Here is a 13897-nt window from a genome sequence, read left to right as displayed (position 1 = left end):
AAGATTTATACTTGATGAGGTGCTAGATATCTAAAAACAGAGGTGAGCACACCAGTAGTGTCTAGAACCGAACAATTGTTTTTTTATGTATTTCACAAGAAAAAACAGATTCGTGATAATTCTTAGAATTCAGTTAACTAGAAAATTGGATCTTTAGCGATGATAAATAACTCGTGTTAGAATCATTCTCTCTTCGTTCTTTCTCTTCTCCTGTTCTTTCTCTATCTGTTGCCCAATCTCTTGTACAGTTTTCTTTCTGTTTTTTCTTTTTTGCTGATAGAACTAAAGGATGACACTTTAAAGGTATTTCTCAAGAATTTTGCTTTGGAATCTATTTTGTTCATTATTGAACTGCTTGGGGTCCAGCAGTTTATGTTATACATGGTAGATGCTCCTTAAATGTTGCTTGAATGAATGAATTTACTTTTATTTTTCTCCAATATTGAATTAATTCAGAAAGTGATTTTTAAATTTTTATTATTTTAAGAAAGGTGACTCTTGTGATGGTGGGACTTGATAATGCTGGTAAAACGGCAACAGCAAAGGGAATCCAAGGAGGTAAGCAGAAAATATGTATTATTAAATTATTCTGAATTATTTATTTATGTAAATTGCTTTATTACATATTCATTTGGTTTAGATTGTATACACTCCCTTACTTTAAATTCTTAGTATGCTTGTGGCTAGTATGGTGAATAGACTCTAGTTTAAGAATACCAGCCTGTTAATATGTTTCAGATTTGAGTAAGTGCAGAGATGCAGAGGATCCTTGGGGTCTTTGATCAGATAAATGGGATCACATCTGTCTTCTCAGCACCAGAGGGAAGAAGCAAAAAAAGGACATGTCCTGCCTTGAAGGATATCCATCTTCTACTTAACATTCTCTTGGCCAGAATTTAGTCACAAGGCTAAGGAGGGAAAGAAAGAAAGAAAGGGAGGTAGAAATATAATTAGCTAGCACAACTCTCTTCGTATGTCTTGATTTTTTTTTTAATATGATTTGTGACTTTTATAGTTATGATAAAATTATGGCCTTTTCCTTATCAGATGGTTTTATGTCATTTATATTACATTTCATTCATTTTATTTATTTAGTTAGTCTTAATTTAATACTGTATACTACAATATAGAAGCAACTGTGCTGGTAAGTTTGTTGTACACCCAGAAGATGTGGCCAAGCATCTTATGGGTATGAACTGGGAAAAAGCTTAACATATATTTGTTGCTGAAAAAGGATGTTTCAACAAGATATGGATACCAAATAGTCAGGGGGGCTTTTATTTATGGGAGTTTATGAAACAAAATTAACACTTTGCAAAACTTGCTGTTGGAGGAAAATGTTTTGTCACCGTATATTCTACTATGTAACATGAGATGTAAATGATATATTTTTGTCTTTGGAGTCTTGAAGTCCTTTTGTGTGTACCCTTCATGCTGTCTCCTAGGTTATATCCTCACAGAGCATTCATTGTCATCATCTAAACTAGGGGTGGCAAACTTCTTTTGTAAAGAGCCAGATAGTAAATATTTTACACTTTGAGGGTCATGCATTCTTTTTCCCAGCTATACAACCATGACATAGTATGAAAGCAGTCATAGCCAATATATAAACAAATAAGCATGGCCATGTTCCAATGAAGCTTTGTTATGGACACTGAAATTTGATGTATTATGAAATACTATCTTTTTTATCTTTTCATAATTACTTAAAAATAGAAAACACAATCTTTGCTTGAGAGCCATATAAAAGTAGATAGTGAGCCAGATTTGGCCTTCAGACTGTGACTCCTCATCTAAGCATCTTTACTTCTTCCATTTCTTCAGTCTTACATTCAGGGAGAAGAATCTAAGACTCAGACTGTCTACTTTGTTGTGTGTACTTAAACATCCTCTTTCCATTAGGATCATTCTCTTCTGATTTTCATCTCTCTGTTTCTATCAGTTTCTTTTTCTGAGTTTAGAAATTACTCAGGTTGTTATATCATGAACAGAAAGTCAAAGCTGTCTTCAACTTTGAGCTTGTTCTTCATCTTGTTTATTTATTCTTCAGCCTACTCTTGTGACTGATTTCTTACCTTTTTTTCTTTTTTTAAGCTTCCAATTATATAGAACTAGATGAAGTTTTCCAATGGAGCTTTTTCATGCCTTTGTATTTGTTTATGCTATTCCCACTTGTCCCTTTTTTTTTTTTAAAGATTTTATTTATTTATCTGACAGAGCGAGAGAGCACTAGCAGTGGGGGACAATGGAGAGTGAGAGGGAGAAGCAGACTCCCCGCCTAAGCAGGGAGCCAGATGTGGGGCTTGATCCCAGAACCATGGGATCATGACCTAAGCTGAAGACAGATACCTAACTATCTGAGCCACCCAGGCACCCCCCCACTTGCCTTATTAGAGAGAATATCTGCTTATCTTTAAAGCAGAGTATATATTTTTAAAGGTGGATTTTTGTTATATAGTCTCATTCTTCATGAAATCTTTTCCACCTCCTGCTACAGTTAGCCATTACCACCACCATCAGTAGATATGACTGCTTCCTGTGCTTTGGCCTATACTTACTTATGCTTACTTGTATCACTACTTAAATTACTCCTTCATTCATGCATCTCTTACTCATTCTGGTGTCCCAGTTCAGCCATGCCTTATGTGTAATAGGTAACCTTCTTCCAACATTTTGCCATGGCTTCTACTCTTCAGCTTTTTTCGGGTTTGTCTCAGTTTCTTTTCTTCTTTTTTTCCCCCTCATTTCTTTTGAGACATATCTGCTTCTTTTCTAAGTGCAATGTCTAAATCCATACCTTCAGTGTCTTTCATCTAGAATGTGATAGCTTCCTAATCAGAGAGTACTTTTCTTATGTTGACCTTTGCTTTTTCTATCAACTTCCCTTCTTTATAGCTATCAAAGTGATTGTATTAGTTGGATATAGGTTCAGTTGTCCTAACAGAGACCTAAAATTACAGTGGCTTAACAAAATAGAATTTTATTTCTCATAATAGTGCACACAAAAGTAATGTAGGCCTACCATAATAACCCTTTGGTGGTAGAGACTCAAGTTCCTTCTCCTTTTTTTTTTTTTTTTTTGGCCATTTATAGTGTTCTCCCTTGCCTATCTAGTCCAAGGTGCCTCACTACGGTGCATTTTAGCAGGAAGGGAGAAGTAATGGGGAAGGGAGGCCATTTTCTTTTCTTTTAAGGGCATGAACTAGAAGCTCCTATATCAGTTCAGTTCAATGCCGTTGACTAGAACTGGTGGGATTCTGGAGCTGGCTCCTACTTGCTCTATTGGCTTATATCAGCTATCTAGAGCCAGTTAGGTACATCTCTTCCCAATTATGTGTTCAGGTACCTCGCACTAGTTTGAAATTGGCCATAGTGGGAATATTCACACCACGGAAAATGACAAACAGTACATATCAAATTTCCCCAAAAGTGGTTAAACATTTAACTCTACACCACTAGCTCACTATCTAGGGTATGCTTTAATGGCCATCCCTTGCTACCACAGAGATAGGGGATTGTAGTCTTTATCCTAAATAGGTATATGCTCAGCTAAAAAATCCAGGATTCTCTTGACTATCCAGTGCTGTTTCCTAATAGTTTCCAAGAAATGATTGCTATTTGGGTGGCAAAATTTTTCTTTGTGTAAATTGATCCCTAGTTTTGTTGGATATTAACGTATCTTCATTATGTTATAGGTATTTATGTTTCTACTTTTCTCCGCTATGTAAGAGCTCTGTAAGATCAGAAGATGAATCTTGTTATTGTGTATGTAAGACACTGCATAGTGCTTTGCATACAATAGATATTCAATAAATAAGTTATTGATTATATATTTTCACTTTCTCTTGGGCTTTCTAGAGATTGTCTTAACATGTATACTTGACTGAAATCCTCAGGCCCGGGGACCATTTGTCTCTGTACTTCTGGTTCTTGTATGATACTTGATCTATAATAGACCCTCAATAAATGGCTACTAGCATGAATGGATGGATAAGTATATGGAAGGACGAAAGGAAGGATGTTAAGGACAGTAGCTTCAGCTACCCTTCAGCTGTCATGGCAGTCTGGTGTTATAATATTGAGCCGCTATATACTTTGTGCTAAGTACAAAGGATACAAAGTAGGTCCTAGATATTGGGAAAGTACAGGCTATTGTGAGGACCAGCAAGAAGAGAGAATATTATGATAGAGTGTGTAGGTGATCCTGCAGGTAGACTGAAATCATTAGAAAGGATTTATAGGGAAGTTGTATCTAGAACATTTAGTCTTCTTGAAGTCTGTCTTGAAACACAGAATCATAAATAGGACCCAGAGGAGAGGATAGAGAAGTCAGGGAGGAAAGGCATTTAACCTGGATTTGAATCCTGGCTCTGCCCACCATGTAACCTTGAAAAAATTACCTAATCTGAATTGGTTTTCTGGGAATGTTGCCGTCATTTTATCTGCATTGCTCTCCTTTGCTTGGAATGTTCTTCTGCCTTCTTTTATTATAATTATGTAGTTTTTAATACTTCATTTTTTTTTTTCATGGCCTTTCTGAAGTCTTTGTATAACATAGCTTCTAACGCCCTCCTCTTTAGTGTTTTCCTCCTAGATGCCTGTGGTCTTAGTTTGGGCTGCTGTACCCATATCTTAGACTGGGTGGCTTAAACAGGTTGTTTCTTACAGTTCTGGAGGTTGAAAGTTGTGAAGTTGGGGTGCCAGTATTGTTGGGTTCTTGATGCGGGTCCTCTTCTTGATCTAGACAACCATCTTCTTGCTACAACCTCATGTGGTACAGAGAGAAAGAAAACAAGCTCTCCTGTGTCTTCCTGTAAGTGTACTAATCCCATTATAGGAGCTGCACCCTCATGACCTCACTGAAAGCTAAAAACCTCCCAAAGGCTCCACCTCCAAATACCATCTCACTGGGGATTAGGGCTTCAACATAGGCTTTTGCAAGGACACAGGACACAGGCATGTAATCTGTAACATCCTCACATTATCCTCTTGAGTTTTTTCATAGAAATAGTGGTTCCTATGTTATTTCAATTAATATGTATCTGTCTATATTTTACTGTATGTTCTTTGAGGACTGCACCCTCTTATTCATCTTTATATCCTAATGCGTAACAAAGTTTTGTGCTGAGTAGGTGTCTGTATGTGTTAGTTTTCTTATCCCTGTTCTAGCATTTTTAATTTATTTTCATTAATAATTTTCTGGGAATACTTCTGAAATCATGCTCAAAGACAGCTGCCTATTTTAACTAAGAAAACCAGTTCTGGCCTGGACTAGATCATGTTTTGAAATGTCTAGTGTAATCCTGTTCTGGGAGTATCATTCTGCTTATATTTCTTCTAAACTTTTTTCTCCTAGATAATGAAGGTCTTAGAAAAATGTGACTTGTAATGTCTCTTTTAACTCTGTAGGGAGCTGTTTAAACTGTGCTAAGGTACTTGCTGCCTGGGAGTGGTACCCTGCAGATCTGTTTTCCAGTCACACCTAAATCTAGCAGCAAATGCCTTTCAAATTTATCTTTGTAATAGCAAATATTTTGCTGAATATAGGAATGATAAAGACCATCTACACCAGCATTATTCAGTAGAACTTTCTGCAGTGATAGGAATGTTCTATGTGGCCTCTGTCTAGTAGTAGGGTAGGCCACTAGCCAATGTGGATCGTACACCTGAAGAATTGAAATTTAAATGTACATCATACACCTGAAGAATTTTGAGCACTTTAAATGTAGATCGTACACCTGAAGAATTGAAATTTAATTTAATTTAATTTTAATTTAAAAAGCCTCATGTATTTTGGGGCCATTGTATTGCCCAGATATAAACAAAGTCCAATAGAGTGCTATTTGTTGTGGATTCTGGTGATGAAGAGAGAGTAAAAGAGATAAACGTGAAGTTTCCTTCATAGCCATTGAGTCATCAGGTTCTGTTAGTCTTTCTTGAGTTCTGTCTTTCCATTCTTTATTTTCATATCTGTCTGAAACGTGGTCATCACTGTCATTTCTAGCCAGTTCTAGAGACTTTGCAAAGAAGTTTCTTAATAAAGCACTACTTTAGTCACCTTAATTATATTACTCGTCTACTGACATACCTTCCCTGGCTCCCAGTTCTCTCCGGAACCCTCTTCAGTCTGCATTCACAATCTTTTTTTTTTTTTTTTTTTTAAAGATTTTATTTATTTATTTGACAGAGAGAGATCACGAGTAGGCAGAGAGGCAGGGAGAGAGGCAGGCAGAGAGAGAGAGGAGGAAGCAGGCTCCTGCTGAGCAGAGAGCCCGATGCGGGACTCGATCCCAGGACCCTGAGATCATGACCTGAGCCGAAGGCAGCGGCTTAACCCACTGAGCCACCCAGGCGCCCTGCATTCACAATCTTAAGGGTTTGCTCCAACTGCAAGTTCAAGTCTTCTTGAACCTTAGTTGTCTTTTTAATCTTATTACCATTCCTTGGCAGTTATGTACACCCTGTACCTCTTTTGTGTTGTCATATATAGAAGTACAGAAAATTTTAATTTTTAATTTATGAGAACATACAAAGCATGTTCCTGTAGAAATGATGAAATCTACTCTATATCTGCAAGCTGCCCTGAAAAGTTTCTTTATTCCAATTATCTTTAATTCAGTAATTAAAGAAGTGCAGTCTACTCCTCATAGCTTCTCCCATTTTTTGGTTCTTCTTAACTATTCTCTAAATACCCAGTTTTTCTTTATAACTTCACAGAGGTTGCAATGGTCTCTGGGGATGGCTGTGGTGTTGAAGGGTTGAAATTTTTATTACTTGTAATTTAAGAGAGACGATAGCCTCAAAGGCAAGAGTTCATACATTTACTCATTCTACAGGTATTTATTGCTTACCTCTTACATGGTAGACATTATTCTAGGAGCCAGGGTTATGTCAGTATAAAACAAATAAACAAAGAAGAAATTTTTATCTGCATGGAGCATAAATTCTAATTGAATATTTTGTAATATCTACCCTTCCTCCAAACCAGTATACTTAGATGTAAAGCTTAATGTATAAGCAAATAATAAACATTCCATTTAGTACTAAATTATGATTGAAAACGCTTTTTATGTCATTTAAGTTGTGAAATTAAATTGATGTTATTAATTTAACGTCTAAAGATTGTTTCTTTTGTATCATTTGAAACAGAGTATCCTGAAGATGTAGCTCCTACTGTTGGCTTTTCCAAAATTGACCTTAGACAAGGAAAGTTTGAAGTCACCATTTTTGACTTGGGAGGTGGAAAAAGAATTCGGGGAATCTGGAAGAATTACTATGCTGAGTCCTATGGGGTAATATTTGTTGTGGATTCCAGTGATGAAGAGAGAATGGAAGAGACAAAGGAAACAATGTCAGAAGTGCTAAGACATCCTAGGATATCGGGAAAGCCTATACTGGTGTAAGTAACGTTGCCGTCATTGTAAACGCAGAAGCAATGACATTAGCCAATAAAGAAATTTACCTAAGTTACAAAATAAATAAGCAAATAAGCTAAAATTGTCACATCCTAATGTAATAAAATGTGGTTAACTGGGAATTGTTTTGGTCTCCTTAGTAATTAAGGATTGAGGCTGTGTTATTAAGAAGAGTTATACTTAGATCTTCTGGGTATTCAAATATAAACTCTTTGTTTTATTTGATAACTTACTTTTTATAAGAGTCTGCATTTTGAAATGACCTATTAACAAGGTTCTAGGATGTTTTTCAATTTTTTCCCTCTTTTAATAATTTATGTTTTGTGTTTGTCTTCTTTATCTTGAAGAGTATTTTTTTTTTTTAAGATTTTATTTATTTATTTGACAAACAGACATCACAAGTAGGCAGAGAGGCAGGCAGAGAGAGAGGAGGAAGCAGGCTTCCCACTGAGCAGAGAATCCGGTGTGGGGCTCGATCCCAGGACCCTGGGATCATGACCTGGGCTGAAGGCAGAGGCTTTAACCCACTGAGCCACCCAGGCACCTTGAAGAGTATTCTTATTTGGAAGTTATTTAAAAGGTTTATTCTTCTAAATTTCTAATTTTTTTTTTTAAAGATTTTATTTATTTGACAGACAGAAATCACAAGTAGGCAGAGAGGCAGGCGTGGGGGGGGAGGGGGGCGTGGGATGCAGGCTCCCTGCTGAGCAGAGACCCCCCCCCCCATGTGGGTCTCCATCTCGGACCCTGAGATCATGACCTCAGCTGAAGGCAGAGACATTAACCCACTGAGCCACCCAGGTGCCCCTGATTTCTAAATTTTTATTCCTATATTTCCAAATTGAATGTGTGATCTGTGTTATCAGCTTAGTCATGTGCTTATATCATTTTGTTCAGCTGCCTAAACATATTTTAAAAAGTGACAATGTGCTGTCACAGCCTTTCTGCACAGTAAACACCAGATGGTGCTATAAGACATAGAAAAATGAAAGTCCTTCGCTCTTAAAATCAGAGTAAACTGAATGTGTGCCATTGCCTTCTTGTCCCTTTTTCCTCATGCCTGTTTCATTACTGAGGATTAAAAACAACCAACCAGCTTATCGTGTGGCTAAATGAGAAATTGTAAGCAGAGTTTCTCAGTGGTCCCCAGCAGTAAATGAATATTTTTAAATGAGGCAGTTTAGAAGCTTTCATTACACAAAGTAAGACTTTATGGCATCATTTATAGTATAGATCCTATGGCTTAATTTTTATTTAACCAATTAGTGAAGTTATTTGATTTGTGTAATCAATTCTCACCTTTATTGAATCTGAAGGAAAGTTTAATAGACATATGTATGAAGAATGAACTGTGTTGAACCCCATAGGCTAAGATTCTCTACACATTTAAGCAAAGAACAGTGACTTCTAAAGTAAAAAGTGTTAATGACTGAGATGACTGATGCTCATGTGTAAAATAATTGTGTGTTCATTTTTAACCCAATAGTCATTTATTTAATTTATTCTTTCATTCGTTCATTCATGTGTTAAATCAGCAATATTTATTATGCATCCACTATGTGCTAGGCACTGTTCTGGTGATGGGGATACATTTGGGAACAAAAACAGTATAAATCCATGTATGATCTCAGAAGCTTACATTCTAGGGGGTGGCATACACAATAAATGTAATAAATAAGATGTATCATACATTAGGTGATAAGAATATTGAAAAATGCAGGTAAAATATCTGGGATCCTATCGTGGTGGTATGGCAGTGGTATGTTACTCTTATAATTAGGATAATCACAGTAGGGTGTTTTTTTTTTTTTTTTTTTTTAAAGATTTTTATTTATGAGAGAGAGAGCATGAGAGGAGGAAGGGTCAGAGGGAGAAGCAGACTTCCCGCTGAGCAGGGAGACTGATGCGGGACTCTGTCCAGGGACTCCAGGATCATGACCTGAGCCAAAGGCAGTCGCCCAACCAGCTGAGCCACCCAGGCGCCCATCAGAGTTGATTTTGAGGAGATGACACTTGAGACAAGAGAGGCAATCATCTAGATGTATGTGGAAAAGCCGCAAGGCAGGAGTGTGCAGTTCCTAAGTGACTACAGTTAGCACTGACTAATCAAATAACGGTCAGCAAGAGACCTGCTGTCTGTTCTCTCACTTCTCTCACCGAGTAGATTTTCAGAATAGAGGGTGAAAAACTCTGGAAGATCACTGACTGGGGGTTCCCTCACCATTACAATTTTGTAATCAGGGCAATCTCACAAAGACATGAGAATTAATAATGGATACTATAATTTGCTTCTGAAGTATGGTATGGTTCCCCATTTGACCAGTTTTTTTTCCCGGGGTATTTTACAACTAAAGATTTTTTGTTAATAAAGATAAACTGCTTTTTGAAATGAGTATGCTTCAGAAATATACAAAATATAGAAGAAGTACACATTCTTAATAAATAAACATGTAGGTAAGAGTGAGTTAAAAAATGTTGGATCAACCACTTGAGCCAATCACTACTAACATTTTGATGCATTTCCTTCACGCATTTTTGCAAAATCTGTAATGTACACAGTTGTGTATAATATATAAAATTTTGTATTCCATCTTTTCTTACTGTAAAAAACATGTATATATATTTTAATTTATTTGTTTGTTTTTAAGTAAATTGTCATGACCCTGAGAACAGAAGTCACATGCTCTTCTAACTGAGCCAGCCAGGGGTCCCTGTACCCCCACTTTTTTTTTTTTAAATAAGTTTCTAAATCCCTCTTAAATACCTATACAAAACCTATATTTGGGAATTCTCCTGTTTACCTTTTTCTCTCTGACCGACAAGTAGTTTCTCTTATTGATGTTACTGTCTTAATATCCTTTGAGTCTCTACTTCTCTGTAATCCTCTCTGTAATCCATCTGCACTTCTCCCCTGTGTTTCTGAGAGCAACAGTCTCCTAAGCAGTCTCCCTGCATTCTTGCCCATCTAAATTGCTAGCAGAAGACTTTTTCTTTATTTGATGTTTTTTTAATTTATAGAATTTGATATTTTACAAGAAAATTTGATGTTTTACAAAACCAGTACATGCTTTAACAAGTGAAACAATGTGGAGGATATAAAGGCGATGAGAGCTCTTTAAAATACACTCTTGGATAATAAGTGGGAATGACCTCTGACAGAACCCTGCTTAGTGCTAGGACCTGGTGGGTTGTGGAGACAGAGGGGGAGGGTACCTGAATCAGGAGGCAGGCTACAGTGTCCCTTCTTGCACTTAGCTGCTTCTTTCCAGCCCACAAACATCAGGACCTATCATGGGCAAAATTCAGTGACAACCTCTAATTTCTTCTCTTCATCCCTGTCTGAGCCTCAACTAGCTGATTTAGGACCAACAGGGCCTCTCCGAACTCGCTTCAGTACTTAGGTAACTTTCCCTTTCCACCCTATAATGATGAACAAACAGCAAACAATATAACACCTCTGAGAAGATTCAGCCATTCAACAGAAATAAACTTGAAAAATTAGAATATTATTTATAATCACAAAACTACAAATTGAGGGAGCCAGGATTCATTCATGCTATGGAAGCAAAGTTAGATGATCACAGTAGCTGGTGCTGGGCAGTCTCTGTCCTGGCCTGACTTGCCTTTGCACACCAGCCTGACAGCAGGTGTCATTGAAAATGAAGCCTCAGCCAAATATCACTTCATGTCAGACTTGAGGCTCTCTTGAAAGGTCAGAATCATAGAACATCACCAGTCTTCTGTGTTTTATTAGCTCAGAAATTCTATTTTACTGTTCCATAGCATTTACTACTTAATGAGTATAATATTTTGATTAAAATCTCTGAAATAGTGGTGAAAAGTTGAAAAACCATGGATTTAGAGAGAAGATGGAGAGTCTGGAACCTGGATTCTAAGAGCTGTGTGAATTTGTTTATGACCCTGGCAAATCACTCTACTTCTTTGCACTTAGTGGCTAAATGCCTCTTCTATATTAAAAGTATCTGTGAAATATTGTAATTCTGCTTTTGTATTCAGCTGCTATAATCATGTGAACCATACTGTAGGGTATTGTAAGAATCCATTTCAGTAAAACAGTAAAAGTGATTAAAGAGAGTCAAAATAGATGCTATTCAAATGTTCTGCTCTGTAATCATGTTAACCTGTTTATTTACCTAGAGTTTTCCTTTTACTCTTTTAGCTATAATAGAGATTTACCTTATACTCTGATAAGGTATGAATTATATTATCTGCCTCTGTGTACTTCATACTCTTCCTTTAACAATTTAAAACTTAATTTTTAAAAAAAACTAAGATTAGATACTCTGGACAGATAAAGACCTCTCCAATAGAAAAAATAAATAACTTTTGGAGTTCTATCAATAGCACTAGAATCAACATAATCCCTAATTTCTTTTTTAGTTGAAATATAGTTGATATATAATATTAGTTTCAGGTGTACAATGCAGTGATTTAACAATTATATATACATTACAAAATGCTCACCATGGTAAGTGTATTTACCACCAGTCACCATACAGTTATTACAATATTATTGACTATTCCTATGCTGTACTTTTCCTTCCCGTGACTTATTTTATAGCTGGAAGTTTTACCTATTTCACAACCTCCCAACCCTCTTCCAGCAGTTAGCCCAAATTTCAAGCTCAACACCTACCAAGAAATTCTTCATAAATAATATAAGGCCCTATTTATTGATTACTTCTGGAAGGAACTGAGCTGAAGCTTTCCTTTTTTATGGCTGAATCTCCTAATACTTAAAACTGGGATAACTCTGGAGATCCAAGGCTAAAATTTCCTCCCAGGATAATTGCTAGCACATTTGAACTCTTGGAATGATGCCACTTTCTCATTACATACTGTTTTTCTGTGGAATTATATGACCTAGCTTTGGGACAAACATTGCAAATTAGATGCTTTGCAACAAAAGTAATATAGAGGAGTTTCACTCAGGGTTGAAAATATAGTATCTCTGATATGAACTACTAGGTGTTATGATTTTGGATAAAAAACATTTTTTGACCCAGAGGTCTTTGCATCTATGATGGCCTCCCAGAACCCTCTGAAATCACATACATGATCCTGAGTGCATGTGCATTTTTCCTTGGGAGCAGATCCTAGCTCTCATCAAATTCCTAAAGGATTTCATTACCAAAAAGGTTAAAAACTATGGCAGTGAGTTTCCATATTAGGAAAAGCAATAACCAGGGTTTTATTATTACTTTTCCAATAGAAGAGTTTTTATCTCTAATTTTATATGCCTCCTTGAGTCACCTTTTTTCTAGACAGTATTATAGGAGAACATTTGCAAATTTCTTTGAGTCCTATTTATTGTAAGTGCTGAGAAGTTAACTAGAGTTACATATTATCCTGTCATTAGATTTTGAGGAAAATGCACTTTTACCAAGTTAGACCTTTAAATAATAAATAGGAGAACCTGGGCCCTTTTGAGATTGCTAGAAACTCTCTAAGTATGCAAATATGGACTGCCTGTCATTTAATCCTGTTGTCCTTAGATGTAGTGCTGAGTCCTTTAACTTACTATTTTTACCATCTGAAAACCCTACTCACCCTACTCACTGGCTTAAGATTTCTCTTCTTGTAGTGAAACCTTACCAGGCTGTTATCTTCATCAACCTTTTTTAGTTATATCATTGATTCACCTCCAAACTTCCTTCCTAAAGTCTTCCTTTTGTCTCTACTGGCATCAGCTTCACTCTTTGCAGCTGTAGTTCATAGTGAAGCTTCTCAGCTGGTTAACTTCCTAGATAATTTATGCATAAGAAACCTTCAGAGGTTGCCATCCTTCCCTTCCCCACCTGAATGCACTTTATATAAAAACAATATAACAAAGAAAAACCTGTTGGTAGTGTTATTAGCAAGGTGTTTTTGGGGACCATCTGCATCAGCATCGGCCCAGACCTTTTAAATTTTTGAGGGTGTGGCCAGGGAATGCTTCTGGGTTTTTTTCACAGGTTCTCCAGATCATTCTGATGCACAGGAAAAGTTGAGGGCTACTGGTGTAGGAGAAAGTGGGTTTTGGAGTCAGACAGGCCTTGGGCAGCTCACTTGTTCTTTCTGAGCATCCATGTCTACACTTGTAAATAAGAATTTTAGTATCTGTGTTGTCATATGAGTTTCAAATGATGCGTTTAAAGCAGCTAATGCAGTCCTTTATTAATGTTCTGTAAATGTGATGATGGATATGAATAGTTATTGTTGATGATACGCTGTGCCTGGATGGAGATGGTTTAGGAGAGCAAGTTTTAAAGTGTCTCATCATATGAATTCAGGCAACGTGAAACTTTTGATTACAGAAAATGATATAATTTAGTAGGTGAGAATATGAGCCCAAGTGCTCATAGTAATTTTACCACTAGGTTTCCTAATATTGTACCTTTAACACTTAGTAGTTTTTTTCTCTTTAAGTAGTAATTTAAATGAAAAAAAAATTACTTTTAGTGCCTACCGAGTGTGTGAAT

The 13897-nt window shown here is 36.5% G+C and overlaps 1 protein-coding gene across 3 annotated transcripts in view; it reads left to right on the top strand.

Moving 5' to 3' along the window:
- Window positions 1-13897, top strand: part of ARL13B (ADP ribosylation factor like GTPase 13B) — a 68705-nt gene that overhangs the window by 14108 nt on the left and 40700 nt on the right. For 2 of the 3 annotated variants that reach the window (XM_032351668.1, XM_032351676.1), the window contains 2 exons: window positions 488-558; window positions 7150-7399. The exons of the other annotated variant lie outside the window; for it this stretch is intronic. In XM_032351668.1, the coding sequence (XP_032207559.1) occupies window positions 488-558; window positions 7150-7399 (321 nt within the window). The remainder of the gene's footprint in view (window positions 1-487; window positions 559-7149; window positions 7400-13897) is intronic. 3 annotated transcript variants of the gene reach the window in all.

This window comes from Mustela erminea, chromosome 1, assembly GCF_009829155.1.
Source record: "Mustela erminea isolate mMusErm1 chromosome 1, mMusErm1.Pri, whole genome shotgun sequence".
Lineage (NCBI taxonomy): Eukaryota > Metazoa > Chordata > Mammalia > Carnivora > Mustelidae > Mustela > Mustela erminea.
Note: the sequence above shows the minus strand (reverse complement) of the source record. Positions and strands in the feature narration are given on the sequence as shown.